Source organism: Solea solea, chromosome 19 (genome assembly GCF_958295425.1).
Source record: "Solea solea chromosome 19, fSolSol10.1, whole genome shotgun sequence".
Taxonomy (NCBI): Eukaryota; Metazoa; Chordata; class Actinopteri; order Pleuronectiformes; family Soleidae; genus Solea; species Solea solea.
Window position 1 is genome coordinate 12,656,242 of NC_081152.1, and position 13,859 is coordinate 12,670,100.

General features: G+C 40.7%; 1 protein-coding gene across 4 annotated transcripts in view; it reads right to left on the reverse strand.

Moving 5' to 3' along the window:
* Nucleotides 1-12,153, reverse strand: part of pdlim5b (PDZ and LIM domain 5b) — a 34,187-nt gene extending 22,034 nt beyond the window's left edge. For 3 of the 4 annotated variants that reach the window (XM_058617302.1, XM_058617300.1, XM_058617298.1), the window contains exons 1-2: nucleotides 11,967-12,152; nucleotides 6,781-6,883 (exon numbers count right to left, since the gene is read on the reverse strand). In XM_058617302.1, coding sequence (XP_058473285.1) covers nucleotides 6,781-6,876 — 96 coding nt within the window. In that variant the 5' untranslated portion in view covers nucleotides 6,877-6,883; nucleotides 11,967-12,152. Of the gene's footprint in view, nucleotides 1-6,780; nucleotides 6,884-11,966 lie in introns of all 4 variants that reach the window. The other variant, XM_058617299.1, reaches the window with a different exon arrangement.
* Between the last annotated feature and the right edge of the window lie 1,706 nt (nucleotides 12,154-13,859).

A 13,859-nucleotide genomic window follows, 5' to 3' on the forward strand; every position in this document is an offset into this window, starting at 1 on the left:
AGTGTGTGTGTGTGTGTGTGAGAGACAGAGGGAGAATGACAAGCTCTGTCCTTGTAGGGATGTGAGAGAGGACGGCGCTGCATAACTCTACACACGCTCATTCCTCAAACATGTCCTATTTCTAGAGGTGGAGAGAGAAATGGACTCTTGAAACTTTCTCAGACAGATGTTTTTCTTTCTGCTCGACGCCTGATGCTTTAATCTGCAGCAGACAGACAGAGAGAGAGAGAGCACTTGAGAAAATAGCGATTCCTTTCACTAAAATTGTCACGGATATACTGTACAAGACAAATGGCTGTTTCAGTAAGAATCCCCGGAATTTGCAGTCTATACATATAAATCAGGGCGAGCTGAGGCTCTCAGGACAGTGAGCAGATAACTAATGAGCTAGAACTTTGGCTGTGCTACGCCGGCGCTCCCTCATGAGAGCAGGATGTTTTTGCAATAAGCTTTTACTACACATTGTCAAAAACATTGTATTATGCAAGATGTGCACTCAATCAAAGTTTGTACATTTTAACTTTTTAAATGGAGGGAGCGGCGGGCTCATAAAGGATAAAAGAAAACCACTTAATCTAAAGAGTGTAAAGCCTGTTGGAGTCCTTTGTGTTCCTTTGGCAGAGAAAGACCCTTCTTTCCAACTGCTTTTACATGAATGGGATTCCAGCCACATAACGGTGTTGCTGCTGTGCTCCTCTCCACACTGTCGATTTTTTTTTTACTGCCGCACAGTTACCAGTTGTTCCACTGCACATCCTCTGCTCCGGCTCCAACAACTGTACGTTGAATTTGACACACAACACACTGGTGGATTCTGCTGATTCTGGATTGTGCTGAGGGCTTGTCGGAGATCAAACAGAACGCTGTTCATTATGATTACTATTAGCTAGAAAAACAGCCCTAATTTAAAATGTCATTGTGGAGGAACTCGTGAGTCAGAAGAGGTTTGACAGTTTGCTGGATGAAGACTGGGAAAAGAGAAAAATTAGCTCTTTATTTAGTTTTTTGTTGCCTGTGCATGTGACTGTAGTGTCAAGGCAAGACCATTTGCCTTTTGGGCATGTTTCACATCTGTAGAAGAAGTAGGTATGTCTTGTGATCCCAGAAAGAGACGGACTTAATAATGGTATTTAAAGCTATAATACAATAAAACGTCAAATAAGTCACACAAATCTAATTAAACTCAAGAGGTTCACTATCGACGCAGCTTTGTGGAGTAAAGACAAACTGGTAACGTGGTTAAGATAACACGTAAGCGCACATTTGAATACTAAACATCGTCCCTGCCGCGAAGTTTGTAATTTCCTGTCTCCTGTGAAATTATGGAGGAAGGAAGAGCACTGTGGTCATTTCACATTTCAGAAGTCATGTTACAGGAAGTGTCTTGCGGTGGAGGCTGAAGGCCTGTGTGTCACGTCTGGAGAGGAGAATGATGGTGGAGGACCTTATATGGGAAAGACTCGAGTCCATCATTATACCCTCACAAAAGCAGACTGACTCACTTGCGCTTTCTAATTAAAAGAAGTTGCTGTTGACTAAGCACTTCAAAGCTGCACACCTGCACCACTGCAGCAGTTAAGAGGAGCAGAGTGGCGCACGTTAACGGAGGAGACAACAGTTGGGAGGGAGCAAAAATGGCAAGTGCTCTTTTCCACCAAACCAAACGTCCCAATTAAGCACACTTGAACAGAGGCACACCGGTGGTTGTCATGGTTTGACCCCTGTCTTTAACTGCATCAGTCGGGGCAGGGGGGGGAGGGAAAAAAAAAAACGAGATGCCAGGCAGACCTGCATTGGAGCTCTTAGACAAATCGCCATGACAACACAAACAAAACAGCACAAAAGCAGTGCCGAGCCCTCACTGAATACTGAATGAGCTTCAGCCAGGTCAGAAACAAACCCGGGCTGAATAGCAATGTGTAGGAAGATGATATTTGAAAGTTTTTTCCAGACACACATGGTGAAGTGTCAGTGCTGGTTTATAACTCCATCCGAGGTTTTCATTCCACTCTGCACGTTTTCCCTCTGGGTTTTAGGGCTTTCTACCAATCACAATGGCAAGATAATTATTACCTTTCACCTACCGGCTATAGAAGTGTCCTATAGTGTAATAATAACCACACAGATGTAAAAATGCTTTATCACAGGGTGAATTCGGTGTGAGCAGAATTGAAAACACCACGGGTACCGCAACATTACTCTTAAAAGGCACTTGAATGCTAATACTGGGCACGGGAGACTGTAATTTTCACTATAAGTGAGGATATTAAATGGTCTGGAGTTGAGAGGTGTGTTAAGCATCATGTGAAGTCTGTAATCGAGCTCCACTATCGCTGTTATCACTGTCACCGGGCAGTAAATGTGGGTTGTAGTTCCAGCCGCACTCATATGAAAAGTCTGCAGGGCTTCTCCTCTGTGTCCTTGAATGTGTACCATATGGGCTTCTGCTATTCTGAGGAGCGCGCTGTCTCCAACAGAGACAAAGTGGATTCCATCAAAAAGGAAAACTGAGTGAGTGATCTAAATCAAAATCAAGTGATAGCTTCTTTATAACTCTGCCACAGTGCGTCGGGAAGGGCGATTGAAAGCAGATGCCGCGATACAACTGGAGACTGACACCAGAGAAATCATCCGAGGATCAAACACATACTGCAGATTTCATTTTTATACGAAACCCACATGTAACCTGAGCACTTCGTCAGGACCCAGAAATTAGTATCTGTGTTAAAATGTTTATGAGATTTCATGCAGGAGAGAGAATTAGAAAGACAGACAACTTAACAGAAACTCTTTTGGCAGCCGAAGCACAAGACCACAAGTTATGTGACTCCCTTATTTGAAATGCCGAGGGAGTTTTTCTAAACTTCAATTTATTATTATTATCATTATCATTTCTATCTGATATAAAACAAACATTAACATTGAATATCAGACAAAGCAAAGCACATCAATCTTTGTTATGAAGGAAACTTACAATAAGCAAACACTGTGTCATACGCTGTCAGGAACACAACCCATGTTATATGAGATGCTGATATTAATACTTCTCCAAAATACCTCAAATAGCTTAATATCACTGGACGTTATCCTCATTGTCGCTCGACACATGCTTATCGAATAACGCGCGGGATATAGCTGCACCATATGAAAAAATAAAGGTGGTTGCATGAAAAGAAAACATCTGGTGGTACGGAGCCCCGTGCAAACACGGGGCTAAATTTAGCAACTGTTATGTTTTCACAAAGTATCACATGCCACTGAGACAGCAAACAAAAGGAGGCAAAAGACAAGAAGGGGAAGTGGACCGGTCAGTGGAAAAAAAGCAAGGAGAGGTTTCACTGCGCTGACCTTATCGTGACCCACTGTAAACCAGACGTGGACAGACACGGACACATGTGTACGAGTATCTCTTTTTATAGCTTTCGTCAAAAGTGCTATAACAGCACACCAGTGGCAAATCAGTTGAATTTGTTAGTGGGAATCTGTCAACAAGGATGGAAAGAAAGAGAAAACCACATATAACGCACATAACAAGCACGCTGGGTGGTCTCTGTTTAAACTTTAATCTCAGAATTAGTCAAACAAATACACGTTTTAACCCTTGACACAAAAGCAATAACAGTATGAGGTTATCTCTCTAATACATGTCACAGTCGGGGTTTCCACTGTTTTTTCATGTAAGGCCCTAATGTCCCATCTATCCGGTTGTTATGACGACCTTTGTGCAGTTGTTTTTTTGCAATTATTGCCGCCGACACCGCAACTGAAATCACACAATGCACACAATTCATGCTATAGTGCAACATGTACTGCCAAGTCATACATTTATTTAGCGTTAATGCAACAGTGGTTGTCTTGTCATGAGCGACCAGCCTTAAATTACACACATACAATCTTTGGATCCGTCACATATGGAAAGCATATGTTAAGTCATTACATTATTATTCCACAGCTATTACATCCACGCAGGCAAAAATAAATACAAGCTTTAATGTGATCGACGCACATGCTCAATCTTTACTCTAAAAGTCTATTTAGCATTGTTGGCATCTAATGAAGCTGAAAATAGGCCTGCGGTCGCCCCAATTTTCGAGTCATTCATCTAATGATTGAGCTGAAGTAACTGCTGGCAGATGTTTCCATGTATGTACCTTTCCGCTGACTAACTTTTCCCTTTGTATACATATGCAGTCAATATAAAGTGGGATTGCAATTGCATTTTAATTGATTGAACAATTTGTTAATAACTTACTATTAAATAAAACCCAGAAACATAGAAATAAAAGCAATTTCTGTGATTTCAGCTTCTTAAATGTGAACATGACCTGGTTTCATTGCACCTCTGTGACATTTGAGGGGTTAAACCGAGGTCTGCTACAGCTTTTTTTGCTTATATTAAGCACAAAAAATATATCTGCAATATCAGGCAGTTATTAACAATTTACTGCATGTTAAAATAGTGTATTAACAATTTAAAATGAAGCAAAACTAAAAAATATATTAAAAAAAACAAACACTGTAGTTGTACCAGATTTTGCTTATTACATTTTTACAGTATAAAACAACAACATAAAATAACATTTGTTTGAGTTTTTGTCTCAATGTCAAAAACAGGCCAAAAACTGGAAACTATGTACAGGTGTTTTTCCAACTCTTCCCTCTCTTGTGACAACAGCTGGAGTAAAACTGCCATAATAACCACATGTTTGGCTTTGACTTGCAACTTCTCAGCTTTCACAAACCGTTGGAATTTGTCCGATAGCACAAACCATTGTGTAATTACGGTAATGTCGTCTGCGATACGCTCGCTGTTAAAAGGTGAACGTGATTCGCAACTCTCTGACATTTTATGGACCAAAAAAAGGCTAATGATACAGACATAAAACAGATGTTATATTTAGAAAAATGCATGTAAACAACAACAACATTGTGCATTACATACTGTATATGTTGGCTGTGTCTATGTGACAACAACATCCTGGTATAAATAGATAGAAGGAAGAGTGACCCCTGTCCTCAGGACAGTGATCAGAACTCTTAAGCCGTTCGCTGTTTGTCATGTCATGTTGCCGAGAGTACGACGTGCCCCAGACCACCAATGACTCAACAACACATGATTGCTGCTGGTCACAGGAGGCATTCAAATCTGTCATGGTCCAGAGGTAACCGCAAGCCACCAAAAAGCATATGTCGGAACTTCCCTATTACATGCACTTGCGATTTTAATAGAAGCGGTGTTTCTGTCAGGTTTTTCTCCTCTTTCTCATTATTATGTTTTTAAATGATCTTTTAACGTTACACTATCAGAACATAACGGGTCGGGTAAACACCTGGATTTATGTTTTCATGTAGGTTTTACACATTGGCGTGCACTTATTAAAGCAAATATAAGGATTCTTATTTCACAGGATGATAAAGATTAGATTTTTTTAGTGTTCGAAAGAGCAGCAGAGGCAAATTTGACAGTTTGAAGAGGCTTAGTTTTTGTTTTGTTTTTTAATACATTTTATATTTGAGGCAACGCCAACATCTTATCAGGTGACGAGTGTGGCCGTCCTTAATAAGCGTATTGTTCTTTAGATATGAAGACAAGATGTCTACTGACAGCGACATGCCACTACCATTATTATCATAGTGGCATAAAAATAGTCTGAACAGCTATGCTGGCCTTTTCGTACCCTTTTGTGTAATCACGTCCTAACACATACATTTCCACTTGAGAAAAGTCACTTCTCTTCCCGGGCCATAACGTTCCTGTTGTAACTGATCCTGCCAACAAATAAACACTGAGGCACTTACCTTGGTCATGACATTGAGATTACAATTACATAACAGGAAGCAGTTGGGAGTGGAAAAAAATAAAAAAATTAAAAAAAGCACAGACCATACTGATAAAGGAGGACAAGCTGCCTACTTTTAAACCTGTTTGACAAGAAGCACGTTAGTATAATTTGAGACATTTCAGAAACCCTTTGGGTTTAAATAGGCCGTCTCACAACAAAGCAGCATTAAACTCAGCTGCACTTCCTGAGTTGGATTTATGCCACGATCAGTGTTTTTACACCAGATAACCCTTGCACTGTGGTCATTAAAACTGTTACTATGTATAGGCTGGATTTTTGACATACAGTGCAGTATATGCAGGCATGTTTTTCTTTCAAAGAAGTGGTCTTTGCAGCAGCCCTCCTTTCCCCCCAGCCCAGGCAGGGCTCGACACATCAACTCACTTGGAATTTATGTGGCCCAAAGTCCCAGATAGCTATTACAGAACCTCTGTGGCTTTCTAGAGTTTCAGTATAATGAGCTGTTTAAGGACAGGTTCGGTTGCTCCCACTGCAGACACGGTACACATTGTCTCCTGTGTCTCACATCAGTACTAATGCCCGGGACTCTTAACACTATCCCTCATGCGAATGACCGAAAACGACAGCAGCTGTTAGCGGCTAGCATCTTAATCCTCCAAATGTATCCTGAAAGGTCATCGGAAAAGTCACAGGTTTTTTTTTGTTTTGTTTTTTTAATTGATGGATGTTGTAGTTATGCACCATTACTGTAACATCCCTCGACAGGTGACAGGTCAAGACCATGAAGGGGTCGAATAAGAAGGTGTCTAAATCCAGCAATGAGTGTCACACAGGTGACGAGTGGTGCGTGCACTTCAGTGACGAGGCCATTGGCATAGCGAGCGTGAATAGCATTCCTCAGAGGTGACTGTCATGAAGTGAAGGGCACATCAGTGGTGTGTGGGTGTGTGGGTGTGTGTGTGTGTGTCCCACTCACCCGTGAGATGGTGAGGGGCAGACAGAAGTCCTTCCCCCCTTGCAGTCTGAAGCCCCAGGGGGCAGGGCCGGCCAGGGTGACACTGTAGCTGCTCATGATTCACCTGGAGACAAGACAACACATATTTTATGCTCAACTGGGCATGAATCAATAATATGAGGGGCATAATCCATTAAGACAGAGATTACACAGAGACAGAACAAACACAAAAGCAACTGTGAAGGGAGGGGAAGGGGGGATACTAACAGGAATACAAAGAATCCAAGTAAACAATGCGTCAACTTGTGTACAGCAACTATTTATACAGTTGAGCTTTCTTTCTTTTTTTATTTGCATAAAGTTCAACGTTAATTTCTGTAAAGCACATTAAACGACTACTGTGTATGATCATCCTCTGCTATACAGATACATATTTCTTGCCAGTGTAAATTGCATATTCTTTTTAAGTCAAACATGTGCGTTATTTTCCATCTCAGTGAGCGATTATCATCAACTTTATTTAAGCAGATACACTTACACTTTCACAGTTATGTTGCTCACTTAAATGTTCCCACAGAAGCTACGTCAACTAAAGTGTAACTGTCTCGTAACAGTCGTCCACAAAACCGTTCACATACTGGGCCTCCACCATGTACACATTAAATCATCTTTACTGCTCAACAGGCGCGCTGGACAAGTAAACAAAGACATCAGACATAACTTATAATGAGGTGAGACTCGCAGGATTTCACACACACACAATGTGTGTAGATGTCAAAGAACTCCCAGTGACAGCACTGAGCATGGAAAGGACACATCTAACAAGGCATTTAGACAAGAAGTAAAGATCGATGATGCTTTATTTTCCTCATCTATATAAACCTAAAGAATCCCACATTAGCGATGCTGGTTGTGCATTTCACGTAAATCATCTCCGTAAATGACCTTTCCCTGAACTCACTGCTGAGAAATATAGTCCAACAAAAAGTTACCCAATTACCCAGTTTCCTGTAGGAACATGAGAATATGTCGCAACTGAATGCCTGTCCACGGTTTATAATTAGTTGCTTGGACTTAGCACATAATGCAAAAGAAACACAATTTAATCCCAGTGCGCTTACATACACAAGCAGAAACAAACCAGAGGAGAGTGAAAGTGTTAGGCCTTGGAAGGCAGACATATCTCCATTTTTTTCTCTCCAAAAGACTGGGCAAATGTTTGGTTTTCATTTTCACAGTGAGTTGTGATGTGGTGAGCCGGCCTGAGCCAGAATCATCAATCATCCCGGAGGTTTAGAAATGTTTATAAAATTATGATTGAGAGATTGAAACCTTGATATAAAATAGGGTTAGCGCTCTCACATTTTGCTACGCCACTTGTTTAATCCAAGTGCACAACAAATCAGTCTTTCTACAGATAATTGTGGTCCATAACACCGTACATGTCCACTGCCAGCTCAGGTTTTTACTGTGGGACAGGTTTGCGCTGCCTTGACAATTAGCAATGGCTAATTGCAATAATGCATCATTACTTGTACTCCTTCATGGGTGGTTACGGATAACATTCCTTTATTACACAAAGGTGCGTGTAAATTAAACTGACAGTTTCAAAGGTGGGACACGGAAAAGACAGTTTGGAGCCGTAAAAAAATATTCCACGCGCTGTTGAGTTGCACTGATTTAAGTCCTGCCTGTCATGCATTCCGCTTTTCCTGAAAAACTGAAGCTGCGTGCAATTTATTGGAAGCGACAATGAGGTTAAGTGCAATCACATGTTGCGCTTTTAAGAATCACGACTCTTTATTATGTTGATGACAAAGGAAACGAGTATAGCATATTTTGCAGGACACATTAGTCTTTTGTGTGACAGATTGTGGTGTGTATTTAGCGAAACATTTTAGTCCCTGTATGTGTGTGTGTGTCTCTCTCTGCACATATTCAGAAGGGAAAAAAGCCTGTGGAAATATGCAGTATGTATTACCTTTGCCCTTCTAAAGAGAGGATGTGGATATGAAAACATGACATCAAAGGCTAACCCATGAGAATTACATGTCTTCGACAGCACATTGCAATTACAGGGGAAAATGACTTAGGACATAGGACATGACAATAATAATTATATTTACATTTGCTGGTAAAAGCAGAGAAAACATGCATCTTTAGTAAAATGTGTATTGCATGACTTATAAAGCCTTTTTGTTTTTATTGTATGGCTGTTACTTTTACCCATGTTTTATGTCTTTTAACTCATTTAATTTGTTTTCTAGATGCATTTTATTGCCCCATATGAGCCCATATGTCTTTTTTTTTGTTCTGTCACCATGTATTATTCTGTGCAGCACTTTGGTTGGTCCACTGTGGTTGTTTTAAAATGCCTTACACATAAAGTTGGATTGGATTGGATTGTTGTAATCCCAGAAGCATGTCATTATGAGATTGTAAGTCACGTTGCCATCACGAATGCCCTCAGGGACACAGCACCACCTGTTGTACTGGTCACTTGTATGAGACACAAATCAAAGCAGAGGGGTCGGCCTGCGCGCTGAATCATCATCACGCCTGCAGGAGAACAGGCTCTTTAAAGTGTAGAAGCCATAAAAGTGTGTGGGGAGGTGAGGGAGACGAAATAAAATCACATGTGAAAGTTGCAGGGTGGAGCTTAACACCTGGAAAGTGAAGGGCAAACAAAGCTCTACTGTTCGTGCTTTGGATGCACTTTCACAATCAAGCTAATGCATCCAAACACACACACACACACCCATCTAGAACATGTGAGTCTATAATAAGACAGTAAACAAGACAGCTGTCCTTTCTTCAAGGTGACCCAGAGTTGACCTGAGCGCCCCGGCACTTATTTGTTGGGAAGATTACAAAGCAATATTTACAAAGAGCTGTCACAAAGAAATTCAACCTATATGCAACAGGGCCAAACTAAACATTGTCAAATCAAAAATGCAATTTTGAAACAATGCAATCAGCTCACACTGCAAAATCACAATCCAAATCGCTAAGCCCTATGCACTTCAGTGGGGATGGCACGATATCACAATCTACAGTATCTACCAATACCAACATTAGGCCGATCATTTTAGATCTTTTGAACTATGAAGCAGTTAACAACACATTAGTGCCGAGTCATTTCAAAACCTTAATTCTCCAGCCGTGTAACATATGTTCTTCTCCCATGAAGACGAAATAAAAAGCCCACACTCAGCTAAAACGCTGTTGCTGATTTTTATTTACAATATGGATTTCACCTTTGTATCTGTCTGCTATCCAATCCAGTGATTTTGACCCAATATTAGACCAATACTGATACCGAGTATCGTATCAGCTCATCCCTGCACTTCAGGCCATGTTAGCAGCATTATCTGAAACACACCCCTGTGTAAAAACAGACTGTGTTCGTAATAAAAGACTTTATGGTTTTACTGCAGCGCGGTGGAGCTGAACTCATCAACCAACTTTTCCAAGCAGTCATGAAAGCTGTTTACGCCCTGACCACAAACTAAGGAACTCAGCCACAACTTTAACACTGTTGCAAGTTTTGTTTACCACTTTGAACTTTGAATACTGGCAGACACTGAGTGACATGACACACACACACACACACACACACACACACACACACACACTGGACATAAATGTTGTGCTTTGATCCAAGAGTCACGGCTTGAGGACGTGTTGCTATTGTTTAAAGAAAATCACCCTTGAGGAATAGATAGCATTGAATTGCTCTGTTGGTCGTCCACCACAGATTCCTTCAGTATGAGATTTCACAGTTGCTGAAATTTGTTAGGCTAGACCTACGTGTATATCACCAGCATTTCTTTTTTTATATAATACAGAGAGGACAAACATGAAAGCTCACCTCATGTCACTGCTTGCTGCGCAGTCCCCCGTGATATCATGCATAGACATGAGTAGACACACCTTTTCAGTGTTCCCACACAAAAGAAAACAGTTGGACTCCACACAAAAAATTTTATCAGCACCACCGACATCAGCCTCTTTATCCAGCCTATTACGAGCACAAATGTGGGTATTTTTCCACGTGGGCCTTATCTTTCTGGTTCCTGTCATAATGGTACTTGATTGTGCTCAATATTTCAGCACTTTCACACCAAAAGCGAGATTAAAACACAATCCTTTCAGCACGGGCCAAATGTGAAATGCTTCTACTGGCTCAGACTTGCATATGTTCTTATAGCACACTTTTTTTTTATCAACTTGTTTAGTCGGGTGGCTGTCCACATAGTCTGATACTACATTTAAACTGCATATAATATATTTGGGGGGACATTTGGGGTAAATTATTGGTCACAGTTGAAAACAATAGCAGCATTTTCAATATGAAGCTTTAACGTGGTGTAAGCAAAGGTTGTTTATTTGTTACTTGATCAATCCCACCCAGGTCAGCAGAGTTTAAAGTCCCTGTGTGTATGTCATGCTCATTTCACAATGCTCCAGGAGACAACAGTGACATCATCTCCAACAGGACATGTTGACTCACCTAGTGACAAGGGTTTTCACAATACTCTACATAACTGTCCATAACAGAGAAGGTTAGCGGGTGCCACAGTGAATACACGCGACTTGTAATTAATAAAATAAATCTTTGTGAAATCTGGTGAAACTACACCACCTTATCAGGGGGACAACTTGTCCCAGCCTGACATTATCAGACACTTGCTCACATATTTGTTCCACATCAGTAACACACATACAAAAAAAACACCTCATTATCTGTGTGGAATGTGTGTTAGTGTAATAAGAGTTCAGAAACAAAGGCAACTCCTGTCTGTGATATTAACAACACTGTTATGAATCAAAGCAATAATTACTCGTGTGTAATATAATAATTGTATTTCTGCACCACCCTGCATTACTAATTTCCTCTCACGGAAAATGAACATTAATGTGTCTTTGCATTGCCTCAGTGGGTGTGACATTAAACACATGTCTGACATTATCACAGCATTTTCGCTCTCTCTCTCGCACTGTAACTGACTTCTAACGTCAGTTAAACGTCAAAATCACATGTGTAGACTGATGCTAACTCACGTAGCACTCCACCAAGGATTATATTGATTCTATAAATTGTAATTTTAGGAAAAGGACCGCAACATAAAGCAGTGAAACAACGATGTAACTTCCCCCCCCCGAGGAGTGGACCTTCGTGGTCAGGTGTAGTGTTGGGTGCTCACCTTGCTTGTGAAGCCGGATCTGGTGTTCGCTCACACAGAGACAGAGGGAGAAGAAGAAGCGTGACTTTGGTCCGTCCCTTGTCAGTTTACGAAGTAAAGTGAAGTGAGCGGAACTGAAACTTCCGTATATAAGACAGCCCCGTTTGTGTGTGTGTGTGTTTGTGTGTGTATGTGTGTGTGCCTGTGGGAGGGGAGGTTTCAGCCGCAGTGTGTGTGTGTGTGAGTGAGTGACAGGGTTTAGACCGGAGGAAGGCGGCACCACTGCAGGCATGGGCTTGTCGTCAAGCATACAACAGTACAAATGAGTCGTCCCGGAGCAGTTATTAAAGCTACTGTACTTTCCAAAATGTAACTGAGCTCCTGCTACGAAGACACACTTGTAACACACGGACTTGACATACACAACTGAAAATGATAACGTGTTTCATGTATTAAGCTAGCAGAGGCTAACAAACACAGAGTTGCATATTGTTGCATTGATGGGTTTTTCAGCTAATTTAAAATGGCACACCTGTTCCAACTGCCTGACAATCACATGGCAGCAACTGAGAGCAGTAAGAATGCATGCGAGGTATTATCGGCATGATATCGGCTTTAAAATGTAAGATAAGATAAGATAATAACTTTATTTATCTCACAGTGGAGAGAAAACGGCGTTACAGCAGCTCAACAATAGATAATAAACAAACAAATAAACAATATACAAGTAAGTAATACAAGTAAGAAAGAAAATATTTACATATATACATATATATACATATATATATAAATATACATATGTAATAAGGTAGGATATCAGCAAACACAGCTAGCAAGATCTGCTGATGACGACTACAGAAGGCTAAATAGGCCGCTACCTCCTTTACTTCTATGCTGGCGCCCTATACAACTTTTACGTTTATTTATTTTTCTCAATTAAGGACATTCATATCTACATCTGCTGTGACATTAGCAGGAAAATACTAGGTTAATTTCACTACGGAAGAGACTAAATAACCTCAGCAGTAAAAACGTATATATCAGTATCAGTATCGGTTATTGACCCAAGCAAAAAATCCAATATCATGCATCCCTAGAGAGGGGATATTATGGTCAAGAAAGACCTGCTTTGGTTGCAATAGAATAGGGAGGAAAGTTGATTTAAAGGTGCATTGTGTTACATTTGGGAGCATTTAATAAACAAAGCATAAGTATGTTTGTACAAGTGTATAACCACTTTAAAACAAAACAAATAAAATCTGTTTTCATAGCCTTAGAATAACATTTTTATGTTTGTAGTCAAGGGCCCTGCTTTACAGAGGTGATCATCTTGTGCTGCCATGCTTTACGGCAAACAGTGGAAAGTGGAGCTATGCAAATGAAGAACAACAATCCTTTCTGGTATGGGAAGGCCACCGTAGTTTCCTTACTTGCTTAGGAAAGGGAGAGGAGATCAGAAGTAGCCACCTGCTATTTCACACAAATTTGAATGTCTCGCTCTATGTATTTTTTTTCCTTTAATGCTTTTAACTTAAAGATATACTGGTCAAAATTCTGATCACTGGTATTTTTGGGTAAAGGAAAGTGACGTAAGGTCATGCGTAGCCCTATATTAAGGAAATATGTGAGCGATGTCAGGAAAGAAGTATTCAAACATGTGATGGGGTATCATCTTGCCTTGTTGCATCAAGGGCCATTCTTTCCACTACATGTCTCCTGTCTATAGGCCACGTAAGTCAAATGTCTTGGCCTTACAAACCCCCAGCAGACACCAGAGTACAGACATGTACTGTGCTACAATAGAATGGCAGGACACACAGTAGCAAAAGCACAGGTGACAATGGCTGTCACACTGTCCTGAATGACAGGAACTGAACAAAGCCATTGATTGATGTTGTCATTAACACCCGTGAT